General features: G+C 41.3%; 1 protein-coding gene across 7 annotated transcripts in view; it reads right to left on the bottom strand.

Moving 5' to 3' along the window:
* The window catches only part of ATF7IP (activating transcription factor 7 interacting protein), a 106,527-nt gene that overhangs the window by 43,418 nt on the left and 35,976 nt on the right, over nucleotides 1–27,133 (bottom strand). For 6 of the 7 annotated variants that reach the window (XM_075833551.1, XM_075833547.1, XM_075833555.1 and 3 more), the window contains 3 exons: nucleotides 19,665–21,055; nucleotides 13,269–13,373; nucleotides 189–334 (listed from right to left, as the gene is read on the bottom strand). In XM_075833551.1, coding sequence (XP_075689666.1) covers nucleotides 189–334; nucleotides 13,269–13,373; nucleotides 19,665–21,048 — 1,635 coding nt within the window. In that variant the 5' untranslated portion in view covers nucleotides 21,049–21,055. Of the gene's footprint in view, nucleotides 1–188; nucleotides 335–13,268; nucleotides 13,374–19,664; nucleotides 21,056–26,117; nucleotides 26,189–27,133 lie in introns of those variants that run through there. The other variant, XM_075833552.1, reaches the window with a different exon arrangement.

Raw genomic sequence — 27,133 nt, 5'->3', positions numbered from 1 at the left:
AGTACACACATCATAAGCACGTGTGCACAGAGAGTCGTCTGCCCGTATCCTTACACTAAAAATGTAAAAAATAAAAAAGCTTTTACCAAAAGTTCAGGATGTTTACAAAGACTAATTATGTTTTGCTGAACCCGAATGCCACATTCTAAATATTCTACTTCAATCCGATTTTAACGCTACTGCTGTACCTTCTGCAGTTTCTCATTCAGATCATCGCCTGCTGTAATTTTAACCTTTAGTTCGGCCTCATACTCTTCACCTTCAAACCGCCTCCTCTTTGTGCTCTGGCTGCCCAAATCTTCCGATTTAGAACGTTTCCGGCGGGAAAGTTCACCTGTTTAGACGGAAATATAATGAATACGAATGTAATTTAGGTTGTGTGGTGTAAAAATTCAAGTTTCATGGCAAGTGATCGTATATCATGTGCCCACCTCAACATCAGGGGACTCAATGCGTTTAGTGAACACGAAGATTATGTGACATATAGTAGGACGTGCGGCATGACCAGCAGCATATTTAGTGGTTAGCAGCCGCTTGTTCAGGACACTGTCCAAGCGAATAGTTTATTGGGAAACGTTTACGCTACCGTCCACACATATGGGATTTGCAGCGAAAATTTTTAGCTGCAAATCCAGAGGAAGACACAACGTGCCGTCACATTGGACAGCTGCAACCCTTAAGTGCAAAGGTCAAAAAGGCCAGGAAAGAGACCTGCACTGCTCTGGCTCTCGGAGCACCAGAAGTCCCAGCACCATGCACGCAGCGCAATCCTTGACAGGTTTCACGTTAATTCACAACAGGTGGTGAAAAGAGCTTAAAATGCAATATAAAAGAAATTCCATGGCACTCACCATTTAGTAAAATATTCTTCTTTATTGAGGCAAACGAAAGGCAGCGATGTGCTCCACATCCACGCTGCCCTTCCTTTGCCTCAATAAGGGCTTGTCCACACGTAACGTAATTGCTACGTATCTTCCATCCGGAATTGCGGTCAGAATATACCCAGCTGAATACACACAGCCCGCAAAATTTCCGAGCAGAAATTCACCAGTGTGTACTTTTTGTACCGCAGCACGTCAATTCCTGCTGGGGAATGTGGACTGAACGGCTGCGTTTTTCTGAAGATCTCACCATCTCCTAGCATTGAAAAATACCGCAGCAAAATCCGCACCATTTTCTGCAGTAAAAAACGCAGGAAATGGTTCAGCTTTTCCTGCAGCAGAATTGCTACAGAAATTTTCTGCAGCAATTCCGTTACGTGTGGACAAGCCCTAAAGAAGAATATTTTACTGAATGGTGAGTGCCGTGAAATACATTCTTCTATATTGCATTGAAACCTGTAATTGGCTGCAGTTGAATGTCGAAAAGACAATCGCTGGAGGACTGGTGTACAGAGACTGGCAGGGGACCAGGAAAGGGTAGACATAGTAGTGCCAGGAGAGTATTAGTTTAAAATAAGTTTGAAACAAAAAAATATATATTTCTATCGGGATTTGTGAATTTTACTGTGGATCCGCAGATTATCAATTTTGGTACTAAAAATGTATGCAGCATGCGGATGAGAATTGTTCAAATCTCATTCACTTGCTACTGTAATCTGCTGCTGTAAACGTAGTCCTAGGGGAAAAATTCATGACGGATTCTGCACCGAAAATCCGCAGCAATTTACAGTACACTACATGTGGATGAGGTTTTCAAAACCCCATCAACATGCAGCAGGGGGGGGGGGTAAATCCGCAGGGAGTTGAGGGTATACTGCAGATTTTGTGATCAATGGAATTCTGTTGCGGATTTGTTGCAGATTTTTACAACGGAATGCATGGTGGATTAGTTGCAGATTTGGAGTGAAATCCGCAGCGGAAAATATCCGCCACATCTGGCCTACATCCCTTTTTCACAGTGTTTTATGGTTTACATTTGACCACCGAGAAATGATCCCATCATATATGTTAAATGGAGGCTATGACTGAAGCCTAATGAAATGTCAATTACCCATAGGCTACTATAGGATCTGTTAAATTAATATCTGATGAAAAGCTATTAATAAGCTCCTGACTAATACACCCTTCACCCAAATTCTTCCACAGTATAAAAAAACATGCGGTAAACTAAACTATATATGTATACAGCGCGCTTGACTACGCTATTCTAACCTGCAAAAAATAAAATGCAAACTCAACAAATACTTCCCGACAAAGGTCGAAAGGACAATCTTTTGGCCTCCGTCGATATAGCCTATGGGTACTTTTGACGTATACGCGGAGAGGTTTACAGTTGGCGTAGTTGAGCTATGGAATACCCTACCCCAAAAAATAGTAATGGCAGTAAAATAATAATCTAGCCTTTTTTTGAATGCGGTCTTACCATCTGACAAATGGCATCAAGCATTATAAAGTATTGGAATGTATTATATATATATATATATATTTATTTGTAATCATAGCGACCCAAGGAATAAAGTCATCATGCGAATTTTAACGCACTGTGCACTCCACAAAAACAATGGCAGAATTGCAGCTTTTTTTCCTACCTCCCCGCCAAATATTTTTTTTTTTATAGAAATGCTACACTATATTATATGTACCCCAAAATGGTACCATTAAAGAATACATCTTGTCCCATAACAACAAGGCTTACATGGCTACTTTGACAAAAAAAAAAAATGATGACTTTGAGAACGCAAAGGTGAAAAAACAAAGACCTTTGTTCCAAAATAGGCTGCGTCATTAACTGGTTGCCGACACAGGACGAGAATGCTCGTCCTGAGCGGCGAGTACTTTGCGCATTAGGACGAGCATCATCGTCCTGTGTGACAGCCGTCCCTGCGCGCGATCGAGAGCGGGGCAATGGCTGTAATACACAGCCACGGCCCCGCTCTGATAGCAGAGAGAAACCTTTTCTCTCCGCCGTTAACCCTTTGAACGCCGTGATGAAAGCTGATCGCGGCGTTCAAGGAGGGGGGACTGCACTTTGATCGCGTCACAGAAAATAACTGTGACGCGATCAAAGCCCACAACTCATATGGCCAGACAGCCCAGGGTCCATTGAAGGACCCCAGGGCTGTCTGAACATATTTCCTGTTAGGGCACACTGAGGTATGCCCTAACAACTGCCTGTGTACTATCAGTACACAGGCTAATGTACTGGCATATAGATCTATGCCAGTACATTACAGTTACAAAATAAAAATGAAAATCCCTTTATGGGATTAAAAAAAAAAAGTTAAATGAATGTAAAAAAAAAATTATGATAAATAAAAAGTAAAAAAAATACACAGAAACACACATTTTTTTTATAATAAATAAACTTTTAAAAATATAAGTCCCAAAACCTGAAATAATATAGAAATATTTGGTATCGCCACGACTGTAACAACCTGTACAACAAATGTATAGCATTATTTATGATGATCGGTGTATGGTGTAAAAAAAAAATATTAAAACTGCTCCGGTACTGCTTTTTTCGCCAAAATAAAAATGTATAGAAACTAAACGATAATGTATTTGTACCAAAAAATGGTACCTACATAAAGTACAACTCGTCCCGCAAAAAACAAAGTCTCATACAACTACGTCGTACAAAAAATAAAAGAGTTATGAGCGTCGGGACGCAAAGAGGGAAATCTAAAAAAATTGCTCTGTCCTCAAGGCTAAAATTGTCCGTGTCCTTAAAGAGGCTCTGTCACCAGATTTTGCAACCCCTATCTGCTATTGCAGCAGATCGGCGCTGCAATGTAGATTACAGTAACGTTTTTATTTTTAAAAAACGAGCATTTTTGGCCAAGTTATGACCATTTTTGTAGTTATGCAAATGAGGCGTGCAAAAGTCCAAGTGGGTGTGTTTAAAAGTAAAAGTCCAAGTGGGCGTGTATTATGTGCGTACATCGGGGCGTGTTTAATACTTTTACTAGCTGGGCGCTCTGACGAGAAGTATCATCCACTTCTCTTCAGAACGCCCAGCTTCTGGCAGTGCAGACACAGCGTGTTCTCGAGAGATCACGCTGTGACGTCACTCACAGGTCCTGCATCGTGTCGGACGAGCGAGGACACATCGGCACCAGAGGCTACAGTTGATTCTGCAGCAGCATCGGCGTTAGCAGGTAAGTCGATGTAGCTACTTACCTGCAAACGCTGATGCTGCTGCAGAATCAACTGTAGCCTCTGGTGCCGATGTGTCCTCGCTCGTCTGACACGATGCAGGACCTGGGGCAGGAAGTGAGTGACGACACAGCGTGATCTCTCGAGAACACGCTGTGTCTGCACTGCCAGAAGCTGGGCGTTCTGAAGAGAAGAGGATGTTACTTCTCATCAGAGCGCCCAGCTAGTAAAAGTATTAAAAACGCCCCGATGTACGCACATAATACACGCCCACTTGGACTTTTACTTTTAAACACACCCACTTGGACTTTTGCAAGCCTCATTTGCATAACTACAAAAATGGTCATAACTTGGCCAAAAATGCTCGTTTTTTAAAAATAAAAACGTTACTGTAATCTACATTGCAGCGCCTATCTGCTGCAATAGCAGATAGGGGTTGCAAAATCTGGTGACAGAGCCTCTTTAAGGGGTTAAGGGATTTTCACATAGCTAGCATATGCCATTGCTAACAAATTGATGGGGGTCCGATTGAGCGATGACTTTAAATAAATGATTTGTTTCAGGCCATCCCTACATTTCCTAGTAGTGCAGAATACGGGGAATGTCTAAGCAAGGTAAAACCAGACGTAAGCAAGTAAGGCAACCATCACCAAATGGCTTGTTGTGCAACTTACCCTGTTACCTTGTTTTTTAATTTCACAGCATTCACGAGTTTTGAGAAAGTGGGCCACCCTATTGCACGGAACTAGCTTATAATTTATAGCATGTCATTGGGTATGTGGTTACACGATATTTCCACATAACCGATTATGCTTAGAAGTGCTTGTGCAGATGAGAGCATGTGCAAAATTCTGCATTTATACTGTGGGAGAGGAGCTAATTCTCTAGCTAATGTTTAAATGCAAAAACACTTTCTAAAACCTCCTTCCTGAACACTGCAGAACTGTCATTTAGTAAATTGCCCACTTACTAATTTAGTCAGGAGTAGACCGCTTTCATTTGCAGTACACAAAGCATAAAAATCGCTCAGTGTCAAAAGATCTACAGTAAAAACGGCATTAATCCAGCACCTTAATCCAGAATTATTAAAGAGCAACTGAAATTTCCGTAAACTTTTGAAATGTCAGAGAGCCATCAAAAGCTTTGAGTGGTGAAGGTACAGAAGCGCTCACCTGAGCGCCGCACACCTTCGGCTGTGATAGTCAATTCAGGCTGAAGACTGTTTACATAGATGTTCTATGTAAGCGGTCTTCAAGCGGATAATGAGCGCTGATCACAGCTGACGGTGCAGGGCGCTCAGCTCAGCACATTCGTTTCAGTGACTGTCTCAACACTGGGACCCTCACCGATCCAAACTTTTGATAGGTCCCTATGGCATATCAAACGTTTTCAGAAAGTCAAGATACTCTTTAACCCATTGGAGACAGCCAGTTTTGGCCTTGTGGACACAGCCTATTTTTTTCAAATCGGACGTGTCACTTTATGTGGTAATAACTTGGGAATGCTTTTACTTTTTCTCGTGACATGTACTTTATGTTAGTGAAAAAAATTTATCGCTAAATTAAATATTTATTTGTGGAAAAAAACACACCAAAATTTAGAGAAAATTTGGAAAAAATAGCATTTTTCTAAATGTAAACGTAAGTTATACCACATAAAATAGTTACTAGTTAACATTTCCCACATGTCTACTTTATGTTTGCATCGTTTTTATGAATATCCTTTTATTTTTCTAGGACATTACAAGGCTTAGAGCTCTAGCAGCAATTTCTCAAATTTTCAAGAGGCTATTTTTTCAGGGACCAGTTCAGTTCTGAAGTGGCTTTAAGGGCCTTATATATTAGAAAGTCCCCATAAAATCGCCCCATTTTAAAAACTGCACCCCTCAAAGTATTCAAAACAGCATTCAGAAAGCGTCTTAACCCTTTAGGCGTTTCACAGGAATTAAAGCAAAGTGGAGGTGAAATTTACAAATTTCATTTTTTTTTGCCAAAATTCATTTATTATAATTTTTTTCTGTAAAAGAACGTTTTACCAGAGAAACGCAACTCAATATTTGTTGCCCGTATTCTGCAGTTTTTAGAAATAACCCACTTGTGGCTGTAGTTTGCTACTGGACTGAACCACCGGCCTCAGAAGCAAAGGAGCACCTAATGGATTTTAAAAACTCCTTTCTATTAAAAAATATTTTAGGCACCATGTCCGGTTTGAAAAGGTCTTGTGATGCTGAAACATAGAACAAGCCCTTAAAAAGACCCCATTTTGGAAACTACACACCCCAAGGCATTAATCTAGGGGTGTGGTGAGCATTTTTATCCCACACTGTTTTGCTAAATATCTTTGAATGAAGCCATAAAAATAAAAAAAAATTCCAATAAAAACATACGGTTTCATTTTTACAAGGAATAAAGGAGAAAAAACATACCAACATTTGTAAAGCAATTTGTCCCGATTACGGAAATACCCAATATGTAGTCATAAACGTATGTTTGAACACACGGTAGGGCTGTGAAAGGAAGTAGCGCCTTTCGGTGCTCATATTTAGATAGAATGGTTCACAGTGCCATGTCGAATTTACACAGCCCCTTAGGGAACAAAACAGTGGAAACCTCCCAAAAGTGACCCCACTTTGGAAACTACACCCCTTATGGGGTCACAGACCCCACAAATTTTTTGCAGAATTGGAAGTAGTCCATGAAAAGAAAATCAACATTATTTCCCATAAAATGTAGTTTTCGCTTCGGTTTTTTTCATTTTCACAGGGGCGAAAGGAGAAAAAGCACCACAATATATGTAAAGCAATTTCTCCTAAGCACGGCAATACCCCATATGTGGTCATAAGCTTATGTTCTTATCCACGGCAGGGCTTAGAAGGGAAGGAGCGTTATTTGGCTTTTAGAACTCAAATTTAGCTGGAATGGTTTTCTGGTGCCATGTCACATTTGCAAAGCCCCTGCAGGACCAAATCAGTGGAAACCCCCCAAAAGTTACCCCATTTGGGAAACTAGACCCCTGAAGGAATTTATTGAGGGGTATAGTGAGCATTTTGACCACACAATTTTTTGGGAGAATTTAGTGTAATTATGCAGTAAAATTGAAAATGACATCTTTTCTGCATGACCCTGGAAATTTTTACAAGGAATAAAGGAGAAAATGAACCCCAACATTTGAAAAGCAATTTCTCCCAATTATGGCGATACCCCATATGTGGTAATAAACTGCTGTTTGGACACACAGCAGGGCTCAGGAGGGAATGAGCGGCATTTGGCTTTTGAAGCTCAAGTTTTGCTGGAATGGTTTTTCGGGTGCCATGTCGCATTTGCAAAGCTCCTGAGGGACCAAAACAGTGGAAACACCCCATAAGTGAAACCACTTGGGAAACTAAAGCCCTCAACGAATTTATCGAGGGGTATAGTAAGCATATAGACACCACAGGTTTTTTTTCTGAATGGAATTAGGCAGTGAAAATGAATATCAACAGTTTTTTTTACACTATAATGTTGCATTTTTCCATTTCCATAAGGGATAAAGGAGAAAAAGCACCCCAACATTTGTAAAGCAATTTCTTCTGATTACGGCGATACCCCATATGAGGTAATAAACTGCTGTTTGGACACACGGCAGGGCTCAGAAAGGCAGTACCGCTATTTGGCAGATCTTGCGGATTAGATTTTTGAGCGCCATGTTGAATTTGCAAAACCCTGAGGTACCAGAGTACAGTGGAAGCCTCAAGAAGTGATCCCATTTTAGAAAGGACACCCCTCATTGCATTTATCATTTGCCTGGACAAATGACAGTTCTCAGAATTGAAGAAGAGCAACATGTGCATTTGAGGCCTATTTTGGTGATTTTCACAGCACTGACATGTTTTTTCGTTAGAAACAAATGCGTAGCAGATGGTGCAAAGTAAAAATCGACATTTTTCACAGATATGCAATTTTAGTGCACAATATGTTGTGCCCAGTTTGTGCCACTGAAGACAAATACCTTATAAAATTTTAAGAGGGTTCTCCATGGTATGGTAATGCCGTATATATGGACGTAAACTGCTGTTTGGGCACACTGTAGGTAGGGCTCAGAAGGGAGGGAGCGCCATTTGGACCGCAGATTTTGCTTGGTGGTATTTCTGTTTGGGGTATTATTGGTATTTCAGTTTATAATGTGGGGGCATACGTAGGCTGGGCAGAGTACATCAGGGCATAATATCGCAGTAAATAAATAATAATCCACAGATGTGTGGCCAGTGTCGCACTGACAAATGGTGCCCAATCCTATCCGCTCTTGGAACACTCTGCAAATTTTCCGTTGCCATATAAGTTCCGAGCCAGAACTTTTTGATTTTTCCTCCATTGAAAAAGTGAGGGCTTATTTGTTGCGGGACAATTTGTAGTTCATTGGTACCATTTTGGGGTACATGCGATTGTTTGATCACTTTTTATTCCATTTTTTGGCAAGCAACAGTGCGCTATAAATTAATTTTACTTTATTCTGCGGGTCGATACGATTAGGGTCAATTCACACTAAGATTTTTGACGCGTCGGAAAACGCTTGCGGGAAAAAGAAGTGACATGCCCTATCTTCGGGCGTTAACGTCTCTGACCTCCCATTGACATCAATTGGAGGCAGAGAAAGCGTATATGGCGGCGTTTTTTGTCCGCGGCGCTCAATGGCGTGCAGGCAGAGCAAAATCTGCCTCAAAATTCCAAACTAGATTTTCTGCCTGCAAAAAACTCTGTGTGAACCCAGCCTTACGGCGATACCATATGTATATATATTTTTTTTTAATGTTTTGCAGTGTTTGCACAATAAAATCACTTTTTAAAAAAACAAATAATTAACTTTTTGAGTCCCGATATTTATTCTATGTTTTGTGAGGAGTGGTGACAAAAAAAAAATAAATTGCGATTCGGCTATTGTTTTTTATTTTTTTCGGTTTTCACCGTGTTGGAAAAATAAAGGATTATAGTTTTGATCGTTACGTAGTTATATGTGTTCTTTTTTTTAACGTTTTCAATTTTTTCCTAGAATAAAAAGACTTATTGCAGGAAAAAAAAAAGGCAGTGTTTGTTTTTTTGAACTTGAAACTTATTTTTACACTTTCATTCAACATTTTTATTAATTTCTTTTGTTTTGTCCCACTGGGGGACTTGAAGCCCTGCACTTCTGACCTTTAGGCCTGATTTACACGCTTTGCGTGCGCAAAAGGCACTTAACAGCTGCGTGTGTCATCAGTGTATGATGCGCGGCTGTGTGATTTTCGCGCAGCCGCCATCATTATGACACTACGTTTTAGTGTTTGTAAAGAGAAAAGCACGTGGTGCTTTTCTGTTTACATTCAGAGTTTGACAGCTGTTGCGCGAACCACGCAGTTCGCAAGGAAGTGCTTCCGTGAGACCTGCGTGGTTTTCACGCACCCATTGACTTCAATGGGTGCGTGATGCGCGAACAGCGCACAAAGAATGGACATGTCGTGAGTTTTACACAACGCACTCGCGCTGCGCAAAACTCACGCATTGTCTGCACTGCCCCATAGCCTAATATAGGTGCGTACGACACGCGTGAAAAGCACGCGCGTATATTACGCTCGTGTAAATGATGCCTTACCCGAATACATTGCACCACCCACGTAGTGCAATGCATTCGAGCTGTCAGTTATTCAATGAAAGCCAGCCTATTAGGCCCCTAATGGGCTTCCATACGTGGCAGACCAGGAGGCCATTGTTAGGCCTCCAGTTGCCATAGCAACAATTGGTAACCCTGTGATCACATTGCACCGATGCTGATCAGCTTCAAACCACTAAGATGCCGCTATCGCTTTTGATCGTGGCATCTAACGCAGCTAGCTCTGTTCCCTGCCGTTACAGCAGGGTGTCAGCTGTAACATACAGCTGAAACCGGAGACTGATGTTGAAGGCTCAGCTTCTGAACCTGCGCCACCATGTTTTTGGGGATGGAAGTCTTTTAGGCCCCGCCTCCGAGCGGGACCTAACAGACTTCCGTTACTTTGCAGACAGGAGGCCATTGTTAGGCCTCCGGCCTGCCAAAGCAGCTATCGGAACCCCGGACTCCGATCTGCTAGTAAACCCTGTAGATATATCTCAGGATAGGGAATAATATATATATATATATATATATATATATATATATATATATATATATATATATATATATATATATATATATATATATATATATATATAAATATAGGACAACACAACCTTTAACCCCTCAGTGACCAGCTTATTTTAGGCCCTAACGACCAAGCTTTTTTTTTTTTTTCGTTTTTCTATAGTCGCATTCAAAGCGCTATAACTTTTTTATTCTGTCGACATAGCTGCATGAGGACTTTTTGCAGGATTAGTTGTACTTTTTAATGGCACCAATTTGGGGTAGATCTTTTAGAAAGAATTTTTTTTTATTAAAAAAAAACCTGAAATTCTACCATGGTACTATGCGTATAAATAACAAGTTACCTTTATTCTATGGGTCGGTACGATTACGGTGATACCACATATGTATAGGTTTTTTATGTTTTACCGCTTTTGCACAATAAAAACACTTTTGAACTAAAATTATTTGTTTTTGCATCGTCTCTTTCCAAGAGCCGGAATTTTTGTATTTTTCCGCCAATGTAGTTATATGAGGGCTTGTTTTTTGCGGGACCAGATCTAGTTTTGATTGGTACTGTTTAGGAGTATGTGGGACTTATTAATTAACTTTTATTCTGACTTTTTTAGGGGGGGGGGGGCAATGGAAAAAAATAATATTTTTTTTACGGTGTTTATCGTGCGGTTTAAATTACATATTAACTTTATTGTTTGGGTCATTACAGTTGCGGCGATACCATATATGTGCAGCTTTGTTTCTTTTTTTACACTGTTACTAAATAAAACTACTATTTATATGGAAGAAAAAAAATGTTTTTTCACATTACTTCCTTATTTTTTTAGTCCTACTAGGGGACTTTACTATGCGATCTTCAGATCGCTGCTATAATGCTTTGGTATACTAAGTACACCAAAGCATTATTGCCTGTCAGCATAAATCTTACAGGCAATCTATTAGCAGATCCTAACAGGTAATATAGGGAGGATTTCTCCAGCTCACCTTGTAAAAGTTGCTTGTTTTGTGATGGGTAATTCTGGCGCTCGGATCCTCGTGGTGGCACACGAAAAAATTACTTTAAAGGAAAGGATGGTTGGATCCAGCGTTGGTAGAGGTAAAAGGAATCTTTTTCCAAGTTTTAATTATTCTTATTAAAAAATATAGGGTATTCAATAGCGTATATAGTATCTTGCAATGAACACCTTTACACCTTTGTTCATTGCAAGATACTATATACGCTATTGAATACCCTATATTTTTTAATAAGAATAATTAAAACTTGGAAAAAGATTCCTTTTACCTCTACCAACGCTGGATCCAACCATCCTTTCCTTTAAAGCAGATCCTAACAGGCATATGCCCAGGGCAGACCTGGGGCTTTTATCAGGCACCTGGCTGCCATGACACCACATTGGAGGCCCACGATTGCATTTGTGGGCTGCCGATGTGTAAGAGAGGGTATTAACGGGTCAAACGGCCGCGATCAACGTAAACTTCAATTGTGGCCAGTGGAGCAGGAGCCCGGCTGTTATCAGACAACCGAGCCCCGGCTCCAGCCTGCACAGGACACCCTTGCAGGGCTTAGACTGGGCCGCCGTGAAAAGGCGGCGGCCTAGCCTAAGGCACATTAGTGACCGTGAAAAAGGTGTATTGGTGGTCACTAAGGAGTTAAGCATAAAAATTAGATACAACTTTACTAATCAACAAGTTAAAAATATACGAAAATATGATAAAATGGAGCGTACAACCTTCACAGAAAAAGAGGGAGAAAGAAAGAAGCACGGTAGGTGAAATGGGTACAAAAGGATGTGTCAAGGTCCTTCTTGTAAGATATACAGTGATGTAGTTTAGAGATAATTGGGATGAAGGTGGGGTATTTAAAAAGGGGTTAATTTAGCCTATGACGCCACCCCCTGACGAAGCTTCGGCAAAACACGCATCGGGTGCACGGCAATGTACGTGGTAGGGATGCACGATGCATCGAAACTTTGATACTGTTTCGATACTGTGCATTCCCAAACGGTTCGATACTGTTATTTCATGTATTTTGATACTTAGCTGTGTGGCCGCACAGCTAAGTATAGTAACACATGAATGTATGAGAGCGGGGCTGCGGCTGTGTAATACAGCCATTTCCCGGCTCCTGAGTCCTGACAAGTGCGCGCCGTCAAGATGATGTGTGCGGCCGGCGCTGCACCAATGAACGGCGGCACGGAAGACAGAATATGGCGGGCGCACTGCAAAGCACCTCCATGTTCTGTCTTCAGTGCCTGTGCCGACGCTCATTAGAGCATTGCCGGCCGCATCACCTCCTGCTGACCGCGCGCGCACTTCCTGTCAGGAGCGGGACCAATGGCTGTATTATACAGTCGCAGCCCTGCTCTATAACGGCGGAGATCAGGGAAACCTCTCATCTCCGCCGCTATTCTGAAGAATGCTGCGATCAAAGCTGACTGCAGCATTCAGGGGAAAATGAGAAAGGAGGATGCCCATTTGGATCGAGTCACAGGGAATTCCTGTGACGCGATCGAGGGCCATACCATATATAGGCAGACAGCCCAGGGACTATTGAAGGACCCTAGGGCTGTCTTACCATATTTCCTGTTGTTCGGGCATACATAGGTATGTTTTTTTATACTGATGACCTAGCTACAGGATAGGCCATCAGAATATGACCGGTGGGGGTCTGACACATGGACCCTGCACCGAACAGCTGCTCCAGCTGGCTTCGTGCTCCGAAAGCGATGCAGGGGTGAGTGCTGGAAGCCAAACGCTCTGACCACTGTATAACGGCTGTCCGATTCAAGTAAATTAGATGTGAAAACTTTTTTTTCCAGCAATGCGGTTATAAAATCTGCTGGCTGAAAATTTCGCCTATTTGAACAATGGGGCGGTTTCCCATTTAATACAATAGGAGTCTTTTTACAAGCGGAATTTACGCAAATTGCGACACAGAAAACGCTTCGGAATCAGCATGAATTTTCTGCTGGTTGTATAATTCCTTAGTTTGAAATAAATGGTCAACCCTGTATTTATAAAACAGTGAAAAGAAGACAGATAAATTACTTTTCTCTGCTTGTGGCTCATCTTTGTTCTCCAGCTCTTTGTGTCCATCATGAGGTCTTTCCTCTTGCTCCTTAATAACTTCTGGGTTTTTTTGTGCTGCAGTTTCTGTAAAAGAAGAAGTGCATGGAGTTATCTTTTAAATGAACAAAAAAATAATAATAAATAAAATGTCTATTTAAAGAGGATCTGTCACTAGTTTAGTAATGCCCTATCTCCTAGCTAATCTAATAGGCAAGGTCACACTGATAATGCTAGAGAAAATTGTGTGCCAAAAAGTGTTATTTTAAAAGTTATGAGCTTTTTTCTAAATATGTAAATTGAGCGTTATTAGACAACTGGGAGGTAACAGCAGCGATTCTCCTGAGGTGGAGCCTCCTCACAGCCTCTGACGCTGTCCTATCAGCATGAAGCTGCTTCACACACAGTATGAGAGAGTCTAGAGGGAAGGGGGATCACTTCAAACAGCCATATCAGCGGTTCTGGTGGCATATGAAAGGGGAGATTCTAATCTTCCATGTGACACCAGGATCGCAGTTCTAGCTGTAAAACAATCGGAGAGATCCCAGGAGACCGGCCTGCAGAACGTCAGAGTTAAGTATAAGGCAGTTTATTTTTCTTAGTTGCGTTTTTGTGGCGTATTTGCTGCAAGTCGCAACACTTGACTGTTTGTTGCGGGTTTTGCATCCCTATTGAGTTAAATGGGGAAAACCCGGAATGGAAAATCAATAAAATGGAGCATAAATTGACATGCTGTAGACATAAATTCCACACCGCAGGTCAATTTATTAACGTTTACGCTGCAGTTTTTTCCCGCAGCATGGGCATGAGATATTCTAAATCTCATCCACTTTGCTGCTGCTGTAAATGCTGAGGAATTTCCACACAGAATTCCGCATCGTTTACACTACGTGGAAAACCGGCCTAAGGGTCAGTTCACACGTTGCGTAAGTATTGCGGATTTTCCTGCAATGGAATTCATTGCGGAAAAAATCTGCAGCGTAATACAGTAGCAGCAAAGTGGAATAGATAGGACAAATCTCATCCACAGACTGCGTAAATACTGAGCGGAAAGACCACTCAGAAATGGACCTTTGGTGCGGAATTTATTGTGGGTTATCCCCCATTGAATTCAATAGGGTGGTAAAATCCGCAAATGGCTTTTTGCGACGGAATTGTATAGTTTCCACTGCAAATCACGAAACTCAGAAAGAAAAAAAAAATCGAATACTTACCCAGAAGCCTGTGTTTCTTCCTCCAGGCCGACCTCCTGGCATAACGATTCATCCCATGTGACCGCTGCAGCCAATTCAAAACGTCATCCCAGGAGGCCGGCCTGCTAAATGCTGAAGTTTTCTGCAGCGGACAATCTGGGCAAAAAACTGCATCACAGTTTGGTGCGGCTTTTCGTCCAGAATTCCCTGCGGCCAACAGGGCGGATAAGCAGTGTAACTTTACGCAGTGTATCCGCCCTATGTGAACTCAGCCTTAGGCCTGATTCACACAAACGTTGAATACGTCCGTGTTAGGACCGTTAAAACAACGGCCATCACACGGACCTATACAATTCAAAGGGGCCATTCAGACATGGTCTTTTTCACGCAGCGTGTTTCCGTTGCGTGAAACTCACTGTCTTTTTCAAGTGCGTTTTTTTGCATATCACGCTCCCATTGAAATTAATCACGAACAGCACACAGATGCCTTTACCAAACGTTTGCAAAAAAAAAAACACCTAAAGGACTCTCAGACTGTGAGAAACAAGATTCTGTGGTCTGATGAAACCAAGATTTAACTTTTTGGCCTTAATTCTAAGTGCCATGTCAGGAGGAAACCAGGCACTGCTCATCACCTGCTCAATACCATCCCTACAGTGAAGCATGGTGGTGGCAGCATCATGCTGTGGCAGTGTTTTTCAGCGGCTGGGACAGGAAGACTGGTCAGTGTTGAGGCAAAGATGAATGGAGCAAAGTAGAGATATTTTTAATGGAAACCTGATCCAGAGTGCTCTGGACCTCAGACTGGGCTAAAGGTTCACCTTCCAAAAATGACCCTAAGCACACAGCCAAGACAACACAGGAGTGTCTTAGGGACAACTCTGTGAATGTCATGGAGTCGCCCCGCCAGAGCCCTGACTTGAACCAAATGGAACATCTCTGGAGAGACCTGAAAATGGCTTTCCACGGAGGTCAGCATCCAAACTCAGCTTGAGATGATCTGCAGAGAAGAATGGCAGAAAATCCTCAATCCAGATGTACAAACATTGTGGCATCATTCCCAAGAAGACTGGAGGCGGTTATCGCTTGCAAAGATGCTTCAACTAAGTACTGAATAAGTTCTGGAAGACCGTTTCATGTTTCATGTCCACCATGGCAAGACTTAGCACAGCAACAAGACACAAGGTAGTTATACTGCATCAGCAAGGTCTCTCCCAGGCAAAGATTTCAAAGCAGACTGGAGTTTCAAATGAGCTGTTCAACCTCTTTTAAAAAGCACCAAAGAAACGGTTGAGGACCGTAGAGGCAATGGTCAGCCAAAGAAACTTAGTGCAGCAGATAAGAGACACATTATGCTTACTTCCCTTTGAAATTGGAAGATGTCCAGAAGTGCAATCAGCTCAGAACTGGCAGAAACCAGTGGCACCCAGGTAAACCCATCTATCTTTCGGAGAAGACTGGGCAGAAGTGGTCTTCATGTAAGAATTGCAGCCAAAAAGCCACACCTTAGATGTGGAAACCGGGCCAAGCAACTATGCACGAAAACATAGGAACCCAGTGCAGAAAAATGGCAGAAGGTGCTCTGGACTGATGAGTCAAAATGGGAAATATCTGGCTGTAACAGAAGCCAGTGTGTTCACTGAAGGGCTGTGTGTCTGCAGGCAACACTGATGCATGGTGGAGGTTCCTTGCAAGTTTGGGGCTGCATTTCAGCAAACTAGAGTTGGGGATTTTGTCAGGATTAAATGGTATTCCTCAATGCTGAGAAATACAGGCAGATACTTATCCATCATGCAATACAATCAGGGAGGCGTCTGATTGGCTCCAAATTTATTCTGCAGCAGGAAGGGACAGGAGGATTTGAGGAAGCCTACATCCAGAGAATCTGTGGTTAGTTCTCCAAGATGTTTGGAACAACATTCCAGCAGAGTTCCTTCAAAAACGGTGTGCAAGTGTACCTAGAAGAACGGATGCTTCTGTGAAGGGTGGTCACACCAAATATTGTTTTGATTTAATTTCTCTTCTGTTCATTCTTTGTATTTTGGTAATTGATAAAAAAAAAAAAATATATTAAAATACTATATTTTTTTAAGCATTCTTAGGGTATGTTCACACGCAGAGTCAAAAACGTCTCAAAATACGGAGCTGTTTTAAAGCGAAAACAGAGCCCGATTTTCAGATGTTTTTTAAGCAACTCGCGTATTACGCGGCGTTTTTCTACGGCCATTTTTGGAGCCGTTTTCATTGGAGTCTATGAGAAAGCGGCTCCAAAAACGTCCCAAGTGTCCTGCACTTATTTTGACGAGCCGTCATTTTACACGCCGTATTTTAATGACAGCGACGCGTAAAATGACAGCTCGTCTGCACAGAACATCGTAAGACCCATTGCAAGCAATGGGCAGATGTTTACCGACGTATTGGAGCCGTCTTTTCAGGCTTAAATCGAGGTGTAAAACGCCTCCATTACGCCTGAAAACTGGTCGTGTGCACATACCCTTACTTTGCAGCATTGTTCCACAACAACTGCCTAAAACTTCTGCATAGTACGGAGAGAGATATATACAAACATACATACCACACACGCACGCTAGTTCTTCTCAATGAATTAGAATATCAAAAAGTTAATTTCAGTAATTCAATTAAAAAGTGACTCATATTATATAGATTAATTAAACACATGTATCTATTTCCAGAATTTTTTTTCTTTTAATGTTGATGATTATGTTGAACAGTTAAAGAAAACCCAAAATGTAGTGTCTCAAAAAATTTGAATATTATATAAGCCCAATTTCAAAAATTAATTTTAATACCGAAATATTGACCTCCTGAAAAGTATGTCCAGTATATGCCCTCAATACTTGGGCTCCTATTGCATGAATTACTGCATTAATGTGGCGTGGCATGGAGGCGATCAGCCTGTGGCACTGCTGAGGTGCTATGGAAAGCCCAGGTTGCTTTGATAGCATCAGATCGTCTGCATTGTTGGGTCTGGTGTCTCTCATCTTCCTCTTGACAATACCCCATAGCTTCTCTATGGGGTTTAGGTCAGGCGAGTTTGCTGGCCAATCATGCACTAATTAAACCAGGTATTGGTACTTTTGGCAGTGTGGGCAGGTGCCAAGTCCTGCTGGAAAATGAAATCCACATCTCCATAAAGCTTGTCAGCAGAGGGAAGCATGAAGTGCTCGAAAATTTCCTGGTAGATGGCTGCGCTGACTCTGGACTTGATATAACACAGTGGACCAACACCAGCAGACGACATGGCTCCCCAAACCATCACTGACTGTGGAAACTTCACACTGGACCGCAAGCAACTTGGATTGATGCCTCTCCACTCTTCCTCCAGACTCTGGGACCGAGATTTCCAAATGAAATTCAAAATTTACTTTCATCTGAAAACAGGACTTTGGACCACTGAGCAACAGACCAGTCCTTAATAAAGCTTAGGAAACCTTTGCAGGTGTTTTGTGTTGATTAGCTGATTAGAGTGTGACCCAGCATTGCCGTTGGGTCCCCGTTGTGTAATACAGCAGACCAGGCGGGTACGGCACCGGCTCTGCTTCTGAGAGGTGCCATTTTTAAAAACCCTTTCCCGACGTAATTAGGCATATTAGCAATGGGAAAGGGTTAAGCCTGGTTTCTGACAGGTCTTAATAGGCGACAGTCAGTATCACAATATAATGCAACACATTAGTACATTGTACAAGCGATCGCTGGTTCAAGTTCCCTAGGGGGTCTAATAAAAAAAAGTTTAAGTTATTTATTTAACATATTAAAACTATGGTTTAATAAATATAAAAAAATATTCAAAAAGTAAAAACACACACACACACACACACACACACACACACACACACACTTTCCCATTTTCGCCCAAATACAATGTAAAACATTAAAATGAGCAGATTTGGTATTGCCCTAAAAGTCTGAACTATTACAATATAAAACATTATTTAACCCATATGGTAAATGCCATAAAAAAAAAGAAAAAAAAAAGATCAAAATGATAATCAATAAACACTACAGGTCGCCCCGCAAAAAAGCACTCGCACCACTAAAATCGATGGAAAAATATATTTTAAAAAAACAACAACTTATGGCTCTGAGAATATGGCAACACAAAATAAAAATTAACATTAGTTTTTTCCTTGTAACAGTAGTAAAACATAAAAACAATATAAATATGGTATAGTCGTAATCCTATTTACCCACGGAATAAAGTGAACATGACGTTTTTACCAGATAATAAACGCCATAAAAACTAAAATCCCAAAAACAAACAATGGAGGAAATGCGGTTTGTTTGTTTTCCAGTACATTATATGGTACAATAAATAATTCTGTTAAAAACTAAAAACGTATCCCGCAAAAAACAAGTACTCATACGTCTATAAAGACGGAGAAAAAAGTTATGGCTAAACAAATCTATTTCTGTGAGGCCTTCTGTCTCAAAATGAATTCCTGAGATTCCCATGAATATCATATGCATTGTATAGATCATATTAAATAAACAATGTTTGCCATTTACATGCTGTTAAAAAACGATCCATTGAACGGTTATATTTACTTACATAGTATGGTGCCACCTGGTGTTTAAAGAGTATAGCAATGTGCATCTCCAACAAATTAGCGGAGTACTGGTGGACACGAATGCTCCGTGACTTTCCCGTCAGGTCTCTGCATAGTGATACTCTGTTCACTGCAAAGCAGCCGATAGAAATCACTTTCTGCCATGCTTGTCAGGGAAGGAGCAGAGCTTCTGCAGTAGCATGGAGTATAGGTGAAGAGACTAACTTTTTGGACTTTGCATCTCAGCATCCTGACAGCAGATATGAACAATGCACATGCTCACTTAGTCTTTGTTTTATTTAATTATATTTTCATTAGAAGTGCAAACTGTGGATGTCACACAGCATAAAATACCATCACCACTCTGGAATGTTACCCATCTGCTGAGAAAGTAAGAAGCGATTATATTGTCAGCAGGGGGAGGAGACTTACTCTACTTAGTTCCTACTCCCCGCAGCACAGATTAACAGCCGCAGAAAGTGGGGCACAGGGAAGCAAAACAAGATGAGAACAGTATTTTAAATTAACACTGTAAATTACTTTAAACCAGTTATTAACAGCATTTCTTGACTTGTGTGTGAAAATTATTCATGGGCTAGCACCTTTAAGAAAGTTACCTTGATCAGTTAACACGTTCTCTTTCAGTGGTGTGCTTTTACTGCAGGGCTCTTCTTCATCTGAAAGCACTAAAAACGCTTCACTTGGTAGAGTCTCACTAGTCTCATTCTTAGTTGGAGAAGCTGCATTATCTTCAGTTTTTTCTTCTTTACTGGGGACCATTTCAAAATCTGCTTTTTCCTCTTCAAAACACTGAAGATCATCTTCCACTGGAGCAAGTTTTTCAAGAATAGGTATAATGTCATCAGTTTCCATTTCATCTGTATTTTCTAACCCAGAGCCAGTCTGTTTATCTGACAAAGATTTATCAAATGTAGCTTCTGCAACTAAAGATTTTTGGTCTTGATTTTTCAAGTCCTGGTCAACCTCCATGCTACTTGATATAGCCTCATCCCCAACATCATTTTGTTCCATCTCGGTCTCGGAAACTTCCCTTTTCCCCTCTGAAGACCCCTTTTCTGACACATTTAGATCTGGTGAGACAGTTTTAACATGTGACCCATCTACAAGCTCTCTACTTTCCTGCCCTTCAGTATGGTTTTCAGTTTCCACAATTTTCGTTACTTCATTGTGTAGCTCTTCATTTCTAAATTTATTTTCTTGCTCCTTAATCGAGATATCATCCTTTTTTACAACATCAACAGAATCTACAGTCTCTGCATCAAGGGGCTCTTTAATAATATTACTCTCTTCTATTTCATTCTCTGAATTATCAATAGGAGGCTCTGAAAGAATGGCCATATCTTCCTTTTGCAGTTCTTGGACAATGGAATCTTTCACAGGATTTTCATCTTCCAACTTACTTGACTCCACTAAAACACTGCAGCCTTCCACCTCACTGGGAATGCAGGACTGCGTTGGTTCCTCTGAAAATTCAGGTTCACAAGGGAGATCCTCCACAAACAGTTCATTTGAATCTCTTTGTTCTGCTCTTCCAAGAAGAACCTTTTCACCGTGTTCTTGTTTAGTTGAGCAGGTTTGTATAGCAGCCTCAATAGGCACAATTTTGTTAGCATCTTCTTGGCATACAGTACTTTCCGGAAGGTCAAGATCAAGTGCCAGCTTTAAGTCACTGGTTTGGTCAACACGTTTTAGATCTTCTCTTAAATCAGACAGTTTCACGACAGGTACCTCATGAGAACCATGGCAAATATCTAGAATGCCATTTAGATTATGTGTGGCCTCCATGGGTTCTTTATCATTGTGGGTATATTTCACATCGGATTTGCCATTCTCATGTATTCCATTAACCAGCTTCAGCTCTGTAGGTTTAAGCAGGTCCTCTTTAGCTTTGTGTACAGCTTCTAACTGTTGACGGTCACTCGCTTTCATTGTTTTGCGGGCTTTAAATACTTTCTTCTGAGGTTCCTCTGCCGTGTCCATCTCAAACCTATAAAACAAAAATAAGACAGGTCAAATTCCATAGAAAGAAGCCCTCTTACAGAGGTTTATAGTGGCAGCATCTCTCTCTCTGTGTCCCCTTCGAAAATACCTTCACCATTACACTCCCTCTGCATTCATTTTCATAAACAGATAGTAGTTCTTATTCTACAAACAAAACTACAATAATTTGCTCCCAGTTACTACCTATAATTTGATGTGTAGATTGCATGAGAATCTATTTAACTATATGGCTGCTGAAATGATTTTCACAATTTACATGGACTTACAGGTAGAGATGAGCGAATAGATTCTACACAAATTGTATGTGTTACAAATTTCCCAAAAGTTGTGGATTTTAAAAAATCTGGAACTTTTGGGCTTTGTCCCGCAAGAATCATTCAAAATGGCTAACGCTATTTTATAAGTCAGGACCGGAAAAGATGGATAACATGACCTCGGACGGCAGCCCGGTGGGCTTCCCCATAATGCCTTGAAGGCAGCCCCCTCCCTCTAGCATAGACAATCATGAGGAATATAAGTGTGAGTCACTGATGAGTGGATAACAGTCACATGAGCCACAGCCAGTATAAAACAGAAACTTAAAGAGAATGTGTCGCTAGAAATATATATATATATATATATATATTTTAGTTAAACTGTTCGTATATAAAAATGATTACACATTGTTCTAATTTTTTCACAAGTCAGGAAATATTATAAATTAGATTCTAATTTATAACATTTCCATGTGCTGGTCACTAGATGGAGCAATTCCCAAAATTGCAGCATTGGCATGTGGTAAAGCAACCTCATTGCTTTATGCTGCAAAATTGGAGAAGACACACTCGCTCTAGTGTCCTCAAACAATCCCCCCTCCTTTATCCTGGCTAGTGCCAGGAGAAAGGAGGGGGTTGAATGTTCAAACCTCCTACACTGTGTGCCGCCATTTTTTGAGCGAATGCACAGTGTAGGAGGATTAGATACAGTGGTATTCACACAGTACAACACGAACATACACAAACATAACTTACCTGCTCCTGCCGCCGCCGCCGCTGCCTCCGCTCCTAGTCCTTGCTTCTGAACATATGGACGGAAGCCGCGACTGGAAGTAGTAATCTTACTGTCCGGCCGCTGCTTCCGTTCCACATGAAAATGGCGCCGGATGTCGCTCGGCCAAAGACCTTCCTTTTGGACTGTGTGGGAGCGGCGCATGCGCCGTTCCAACACAGACGGCGTACGCTATAGTGAATGGAACGGCTCCCGTTCGCATTCACTATGGGGATGTATGTGCCGTATTCCATGAAAAAAAAAATGGTAGCCCCCATAGAGAAGTAAAAGAAAGAAAAAAGTAAAACACAAATAAAATGTATTTTAATAACATACTAAAAGCAAAAACATGTAAAAAAAAATTTTTTGTGACACCTTCCCTTTAAAGGGGTTGGCCACCATCAGTATAAAATATCCAAAATGGCTTAAGACAGAGCCAAAAAGTACTGGTATCCGGCAAAATGATGTATAGATATTTTATATAAACTTTTATCACCTTACTATTCTCCCATAGTACTGCTCTCTCCAGCAGGCTTATGTGGGTGGGACACCCGAAAAGTGAAACTAGAAATCCCGGCATGCATCCCAGCCTGCATGTCATCCTATGGTGAACACATTTTTTACATAGACAGACAAAACCGATATATATATATATATATATTTAAATCACATTCCTAGAACCTCCCTATTGTAAGTAGATTTAGCATGTAATGCATAATTATTTATATTTAGCGGTTTAGGTGACAGTGTTCGCGACGTGCCGCCATTTTTTTGTGAGTCGCAGGCGTTCTTGCATATATGTTTTGTTTCATTTTGTTGGAACGTGCGGTTCAAACTTTTGTGTTTGTGTGATCCATATATGTGGGGTTAGTGACTGCCTCCATTTTTTGTTATTGCACTCCTCCCATTCAGCCTCAAAAGCAAAAGAGCACCTAGTGAATTTTGGGGCCTCCTTTTTATGCGAATATATTTTAGGCCCCATGTCAGGTTTGAAGAGGTCTTGTGATGCCAAAACAGTGGAAACCCCCCAAATGTGACCCCATTTTGGAAACTACGCCCCTTGAAGAAATTATCTAGGGGTAAAGTGAGCATTTTTGACTCCACAGGTATTTTGCAGAAATTATTGGAAATAGGCTGTGAAAATGCAAATCTAAATTTTTTTCAAAGAATCTAGAATTATTCTCAAATGTGAAATTCAGTGTCCCAGGAGCGAAAATAATGCATTTGCATATATCTAAAGTGTTCCCTCAAAAGGGATATTCAGTTAATTTCTAAACTCTTCAAGAAAGACACTCCACCGATTTTTTTTTATTATTGTTACCGTTTGTACAGTACACCTGGTAAATTTTTGGGCAGACCATTCTCTTACCGGGCGACTTGTTTTACAAATATCCTGGCCGCAATGTAGTCACGTGACCGTCTAATTCATATAGCACTGCAGGTCTGATGCTATTCATGTAAATAGGAACAGAGATACAGTAACCCAGCACAGAAGTTATACAGTGTACATAGCCTTCTGCTTCTGTCTCCAAACACCGTATAGCTCCCAGAGCCAGACACAGCCGGAACAACTGATCTGTGTGGGGTCCAGGTGTGGGGTCAATCAGTATAAAAAAAATTAAAATAAAAAACACCCCAGGACCAGAAAACTTCTTTAATATGGTCATTATAGACTGGATAAATGTCGCCCGAATCTGCATGATCGGCTTACTATATAATGTGTATAGGATCCAGACTCTCCCCAACAGTAGATGCAGGGGAAAGATCAGCATGTTGGACTTTTAGCAGCTGATCCTTTGATCATGCATAAGATAAGTTGCGGCCAGAGTGGTCTGCCAGTGGCTTATTTCCCCACAAAACCCTGGATCTAACTGAGAAGACTATGATGGAATTCCAATCAGGACATTTCCAGGACTCTAACCTTCAGATGGGTGAAATATTTTATTCACATTTGGCAATTTTATTGCAATTTTTTTCTGTCAATTGACATTGAAAAATATAAAACACAATTTTCTACTTTTTGACATGTTCTGAACTAGTGCTTATTTCCTATACGCTATATCGAAGAGTTTGAAAGCACTTCTTATTTCACTACCACACCCACAGGTGGTTAAGGCCAGAAACCTCATACCTCAACCATTTTACTATTTCCCCACTCCCCATTGACTAAACATGATGCTCGGCCAAGCAGAGGCTGCAGGTTTATGGCATAACCGGACTGAATATCTATCGGTTGAACGAGCATTTGGCCAACAGCTATCGCAATTTCATGGCCCCTTGGAGTTCAAATGGTTTTCATAAATCAATTACTGGGAAGATTTATTTTTCTTATCAAGAAATTACCAGCATCAAGCGGGGTCAAATAATATCGCTTCCTACAAAAAAAAATATTTTATAGAAATAACATACTTAAAGAGGCTCTGTCACCAGATTTTGCAACCCCTATCTGCTATTGCAGCAGATTGGCGCTGCAATGTAGATTACAGTAACGTTTTTATTTTTAAAAAACGAGCATTTTTGGCCAAGTTATGACCATTTTTGTATTTATGCAAATGAGGCTTGCAAAAGTCCAAGTGGGCGTGTTTAAAGTAAAAGTACAACTGGGCGTGTATTATGTGCGTACATCAGGGCGTTTTTACTACTTTTACTAGCTGGGCGTTCTGACAAGAAGTATCATCCACTTCTCTTCAGAACGCCCAGCTTCTGGCAGTGCAGACAGCGTGTTCTCGAGAGATCACTTCCTGCCCCAGGTCCTGCATCGTGTCGGACGAGCGAGGACACATCGGCACCAGAGGCTTCAGTTGATTCTGCAGCAGCATCGGCGTTTGCAGGTAAGTCGATGTAGCTACTTACCTGCAAACGCTGATGCTGCTGCAGAATCAACTGTAGCCTCTGGTGCCGATGTGGCCGACACGATGCAGGACCTGGGGCAGGAAGTGAGTGACGTCACAGCGTGATCTCTCGAGAACACGGCTGTGTGTCTGCACTGCCAGAAGCTGGGCGTTCTGAAGAGAAGTGGATGATACTTCTATACACAACGCCCAGCTAGTAAAAGTAGTAAAAACGCCCCGATGTACGCACATAATACACGCCCACTTGGACTTTTGCAAGCCTCATTTGCATAAATACAAAAATGGTCATAACTTGGCCAAAAATGCTCGTTTTTTAAAAATAAAAACGTTACTCTTATCTACATTGCAGCGCCTATCTGCTGCAATAGGAGATAGGGGTTGCAAAATCTGGTGACAGAGCCTCTTTAAGCATTCCTGCATTAAATTGGTTTGTTTCATGTGCTCTGTTGTATTTTAATTTTACAGTCAGTTTGCTCACACCTGCAATACTCTGGGAAATATACTGTAACCCTCAGGTGCTGAAGAGTGGTTTCTTATGCACAACGTCCTTATTCACACGGCCGTGATGCCCAGACCTAACACAGATCTGGGAGCCAGGCTCCTAGCATCATAGGTCCTTTCCTCCCCGCATGAAAACATGACAACAGTATGAGACCGTATTCCTGCAGGGAGCCCTAGCATCATAGATAGCTATGATTCTAGGAGCCCGGCTCCCTGAACTGTGTTCGGCCCAGGAATCACAGCCGACATAGGGTCTGTTTCTCATGGACCAAGCATGTCCATACGGCCTTAAGTTTCCAAAACCTAGCGTGGTGAAAGTGTGTCACTATGTAATCCTATAACAAAAACAGCAACAAACATTTTTGTGTACAGCTCATGGCTTTTGGACATGTGTTAAACTTGCTTGATTCTCTACCAGTTACTATAGACCAGTTTTGATTCACTAAAAACACTGATCCACATGTATATATTTTGTACACGTGTTTGTGTACCTTTAAACGAATATCTAATAAGGCCTCAATATTTTCCATTTAAAAAAAAAAAAAAAAAAATTGTAGACAGGAGCCTGCTCTATTCCATCAACGTTTTAGCTCCCTAAAGAAAGACCAAAAGCAAAGCATTAAAATGTGGCTTCAAAAGTATATATAAAAATAAAAACAAAAAGCATACCCGAAAGGGAGTCCCCTGCAGTCATGGTGCCATCAAAGATCAGCTTACCCGGCAAATAACTACACCAGCCCTGTCTGAGGTCAACTGAATGAGTGTACAATTTGCATACGAGCGACCATTGGTTTCTATGCCTCACATTATGCAAACCAACCAGGAAATGCAGCAGCCAGCTGACTGCACAGAGAAGGAGGGGATGGAGAAATCTGCCTAGTAACAGTAAGACTAGGGAAAAAAACATTCATGTCCCGAGATCTGGCCAAGGTGTGAAAATGGTAGCAGATTGTGGCAAAATGTATTAAACTAAGGCCTTATTCACACTAATGTGTTATACGTCTGTGCTACGAGCGTCATTTTCACGCGCGTCGCACGGGCCTATGTTGATGAATGGGGCCGTTCAGACTGTCCGTATGTGCGCTGCGTAAAACTCACGACGTGTCCTATATTTGCCCGTGTTTTGCGCAGCACGCACCCATTGAAGTCAATGTGTGCGTGCAAATCGCGCACAGCACACGGAAGCACTTCCGGGTGCCGCGTGTGATTCGCGCAACAGTAGTAAAATAAATGAATGAATGAAAACAGAAAAGCACCTCGTGCTTATCTGTTTGTAAACATAAAAACAGAGTGCCATAATGATGCCGGCTGCACGAAAATCACGCGGCCACGCACCATATGCTGATGACACACGGACCTTTTGCGCGCGCAAAACGGACACATCCATGTGAATAAGGCCTAAGTAAGAAGTGTGTAGCGTTTGTTCTATATAATTTACGATCATATTTAACCACTTACAGATTCAGAATAAATTAAAAGTGGAGTAAAGGTAGTCATACAGATTAAAGACCGGTCAGCCAAACTGTCAATATTTTTCCCAACTCCTCCATAAACATGCACACTTGGCTAAGCATGCATGTTTATTTCAATGGGGATAGGGGAATGACCTGCTTCCAAGGGGCTTATCTCCTGTGGTAAGAGTCTGTGGCTCCCCATACACATTAGATAGTCAGCCAATTCCACTG

The sequence above is a fragment of the Rhinoderma darwinii genome, chromosome 7 (assembly GCF_050947455.1).
Source record: "Rhinoderma darwinii isolate aRhiDar2 chromosome 7, aRhiDar2.hap1, whole genome shotgun sequence".
NCBI classification, from domain to species: domain Eukaryota; kingdom Metazoa; phylum Chordata; class Amphibia; order Anura; family Rhinodermatidae; genus Rhinoderma; species Rhinoderma darwinii.
Note: the sequence above shows the minus strand (reverse complement) of the source record. Positions and strands in the feature narration are given on the sequence as shown.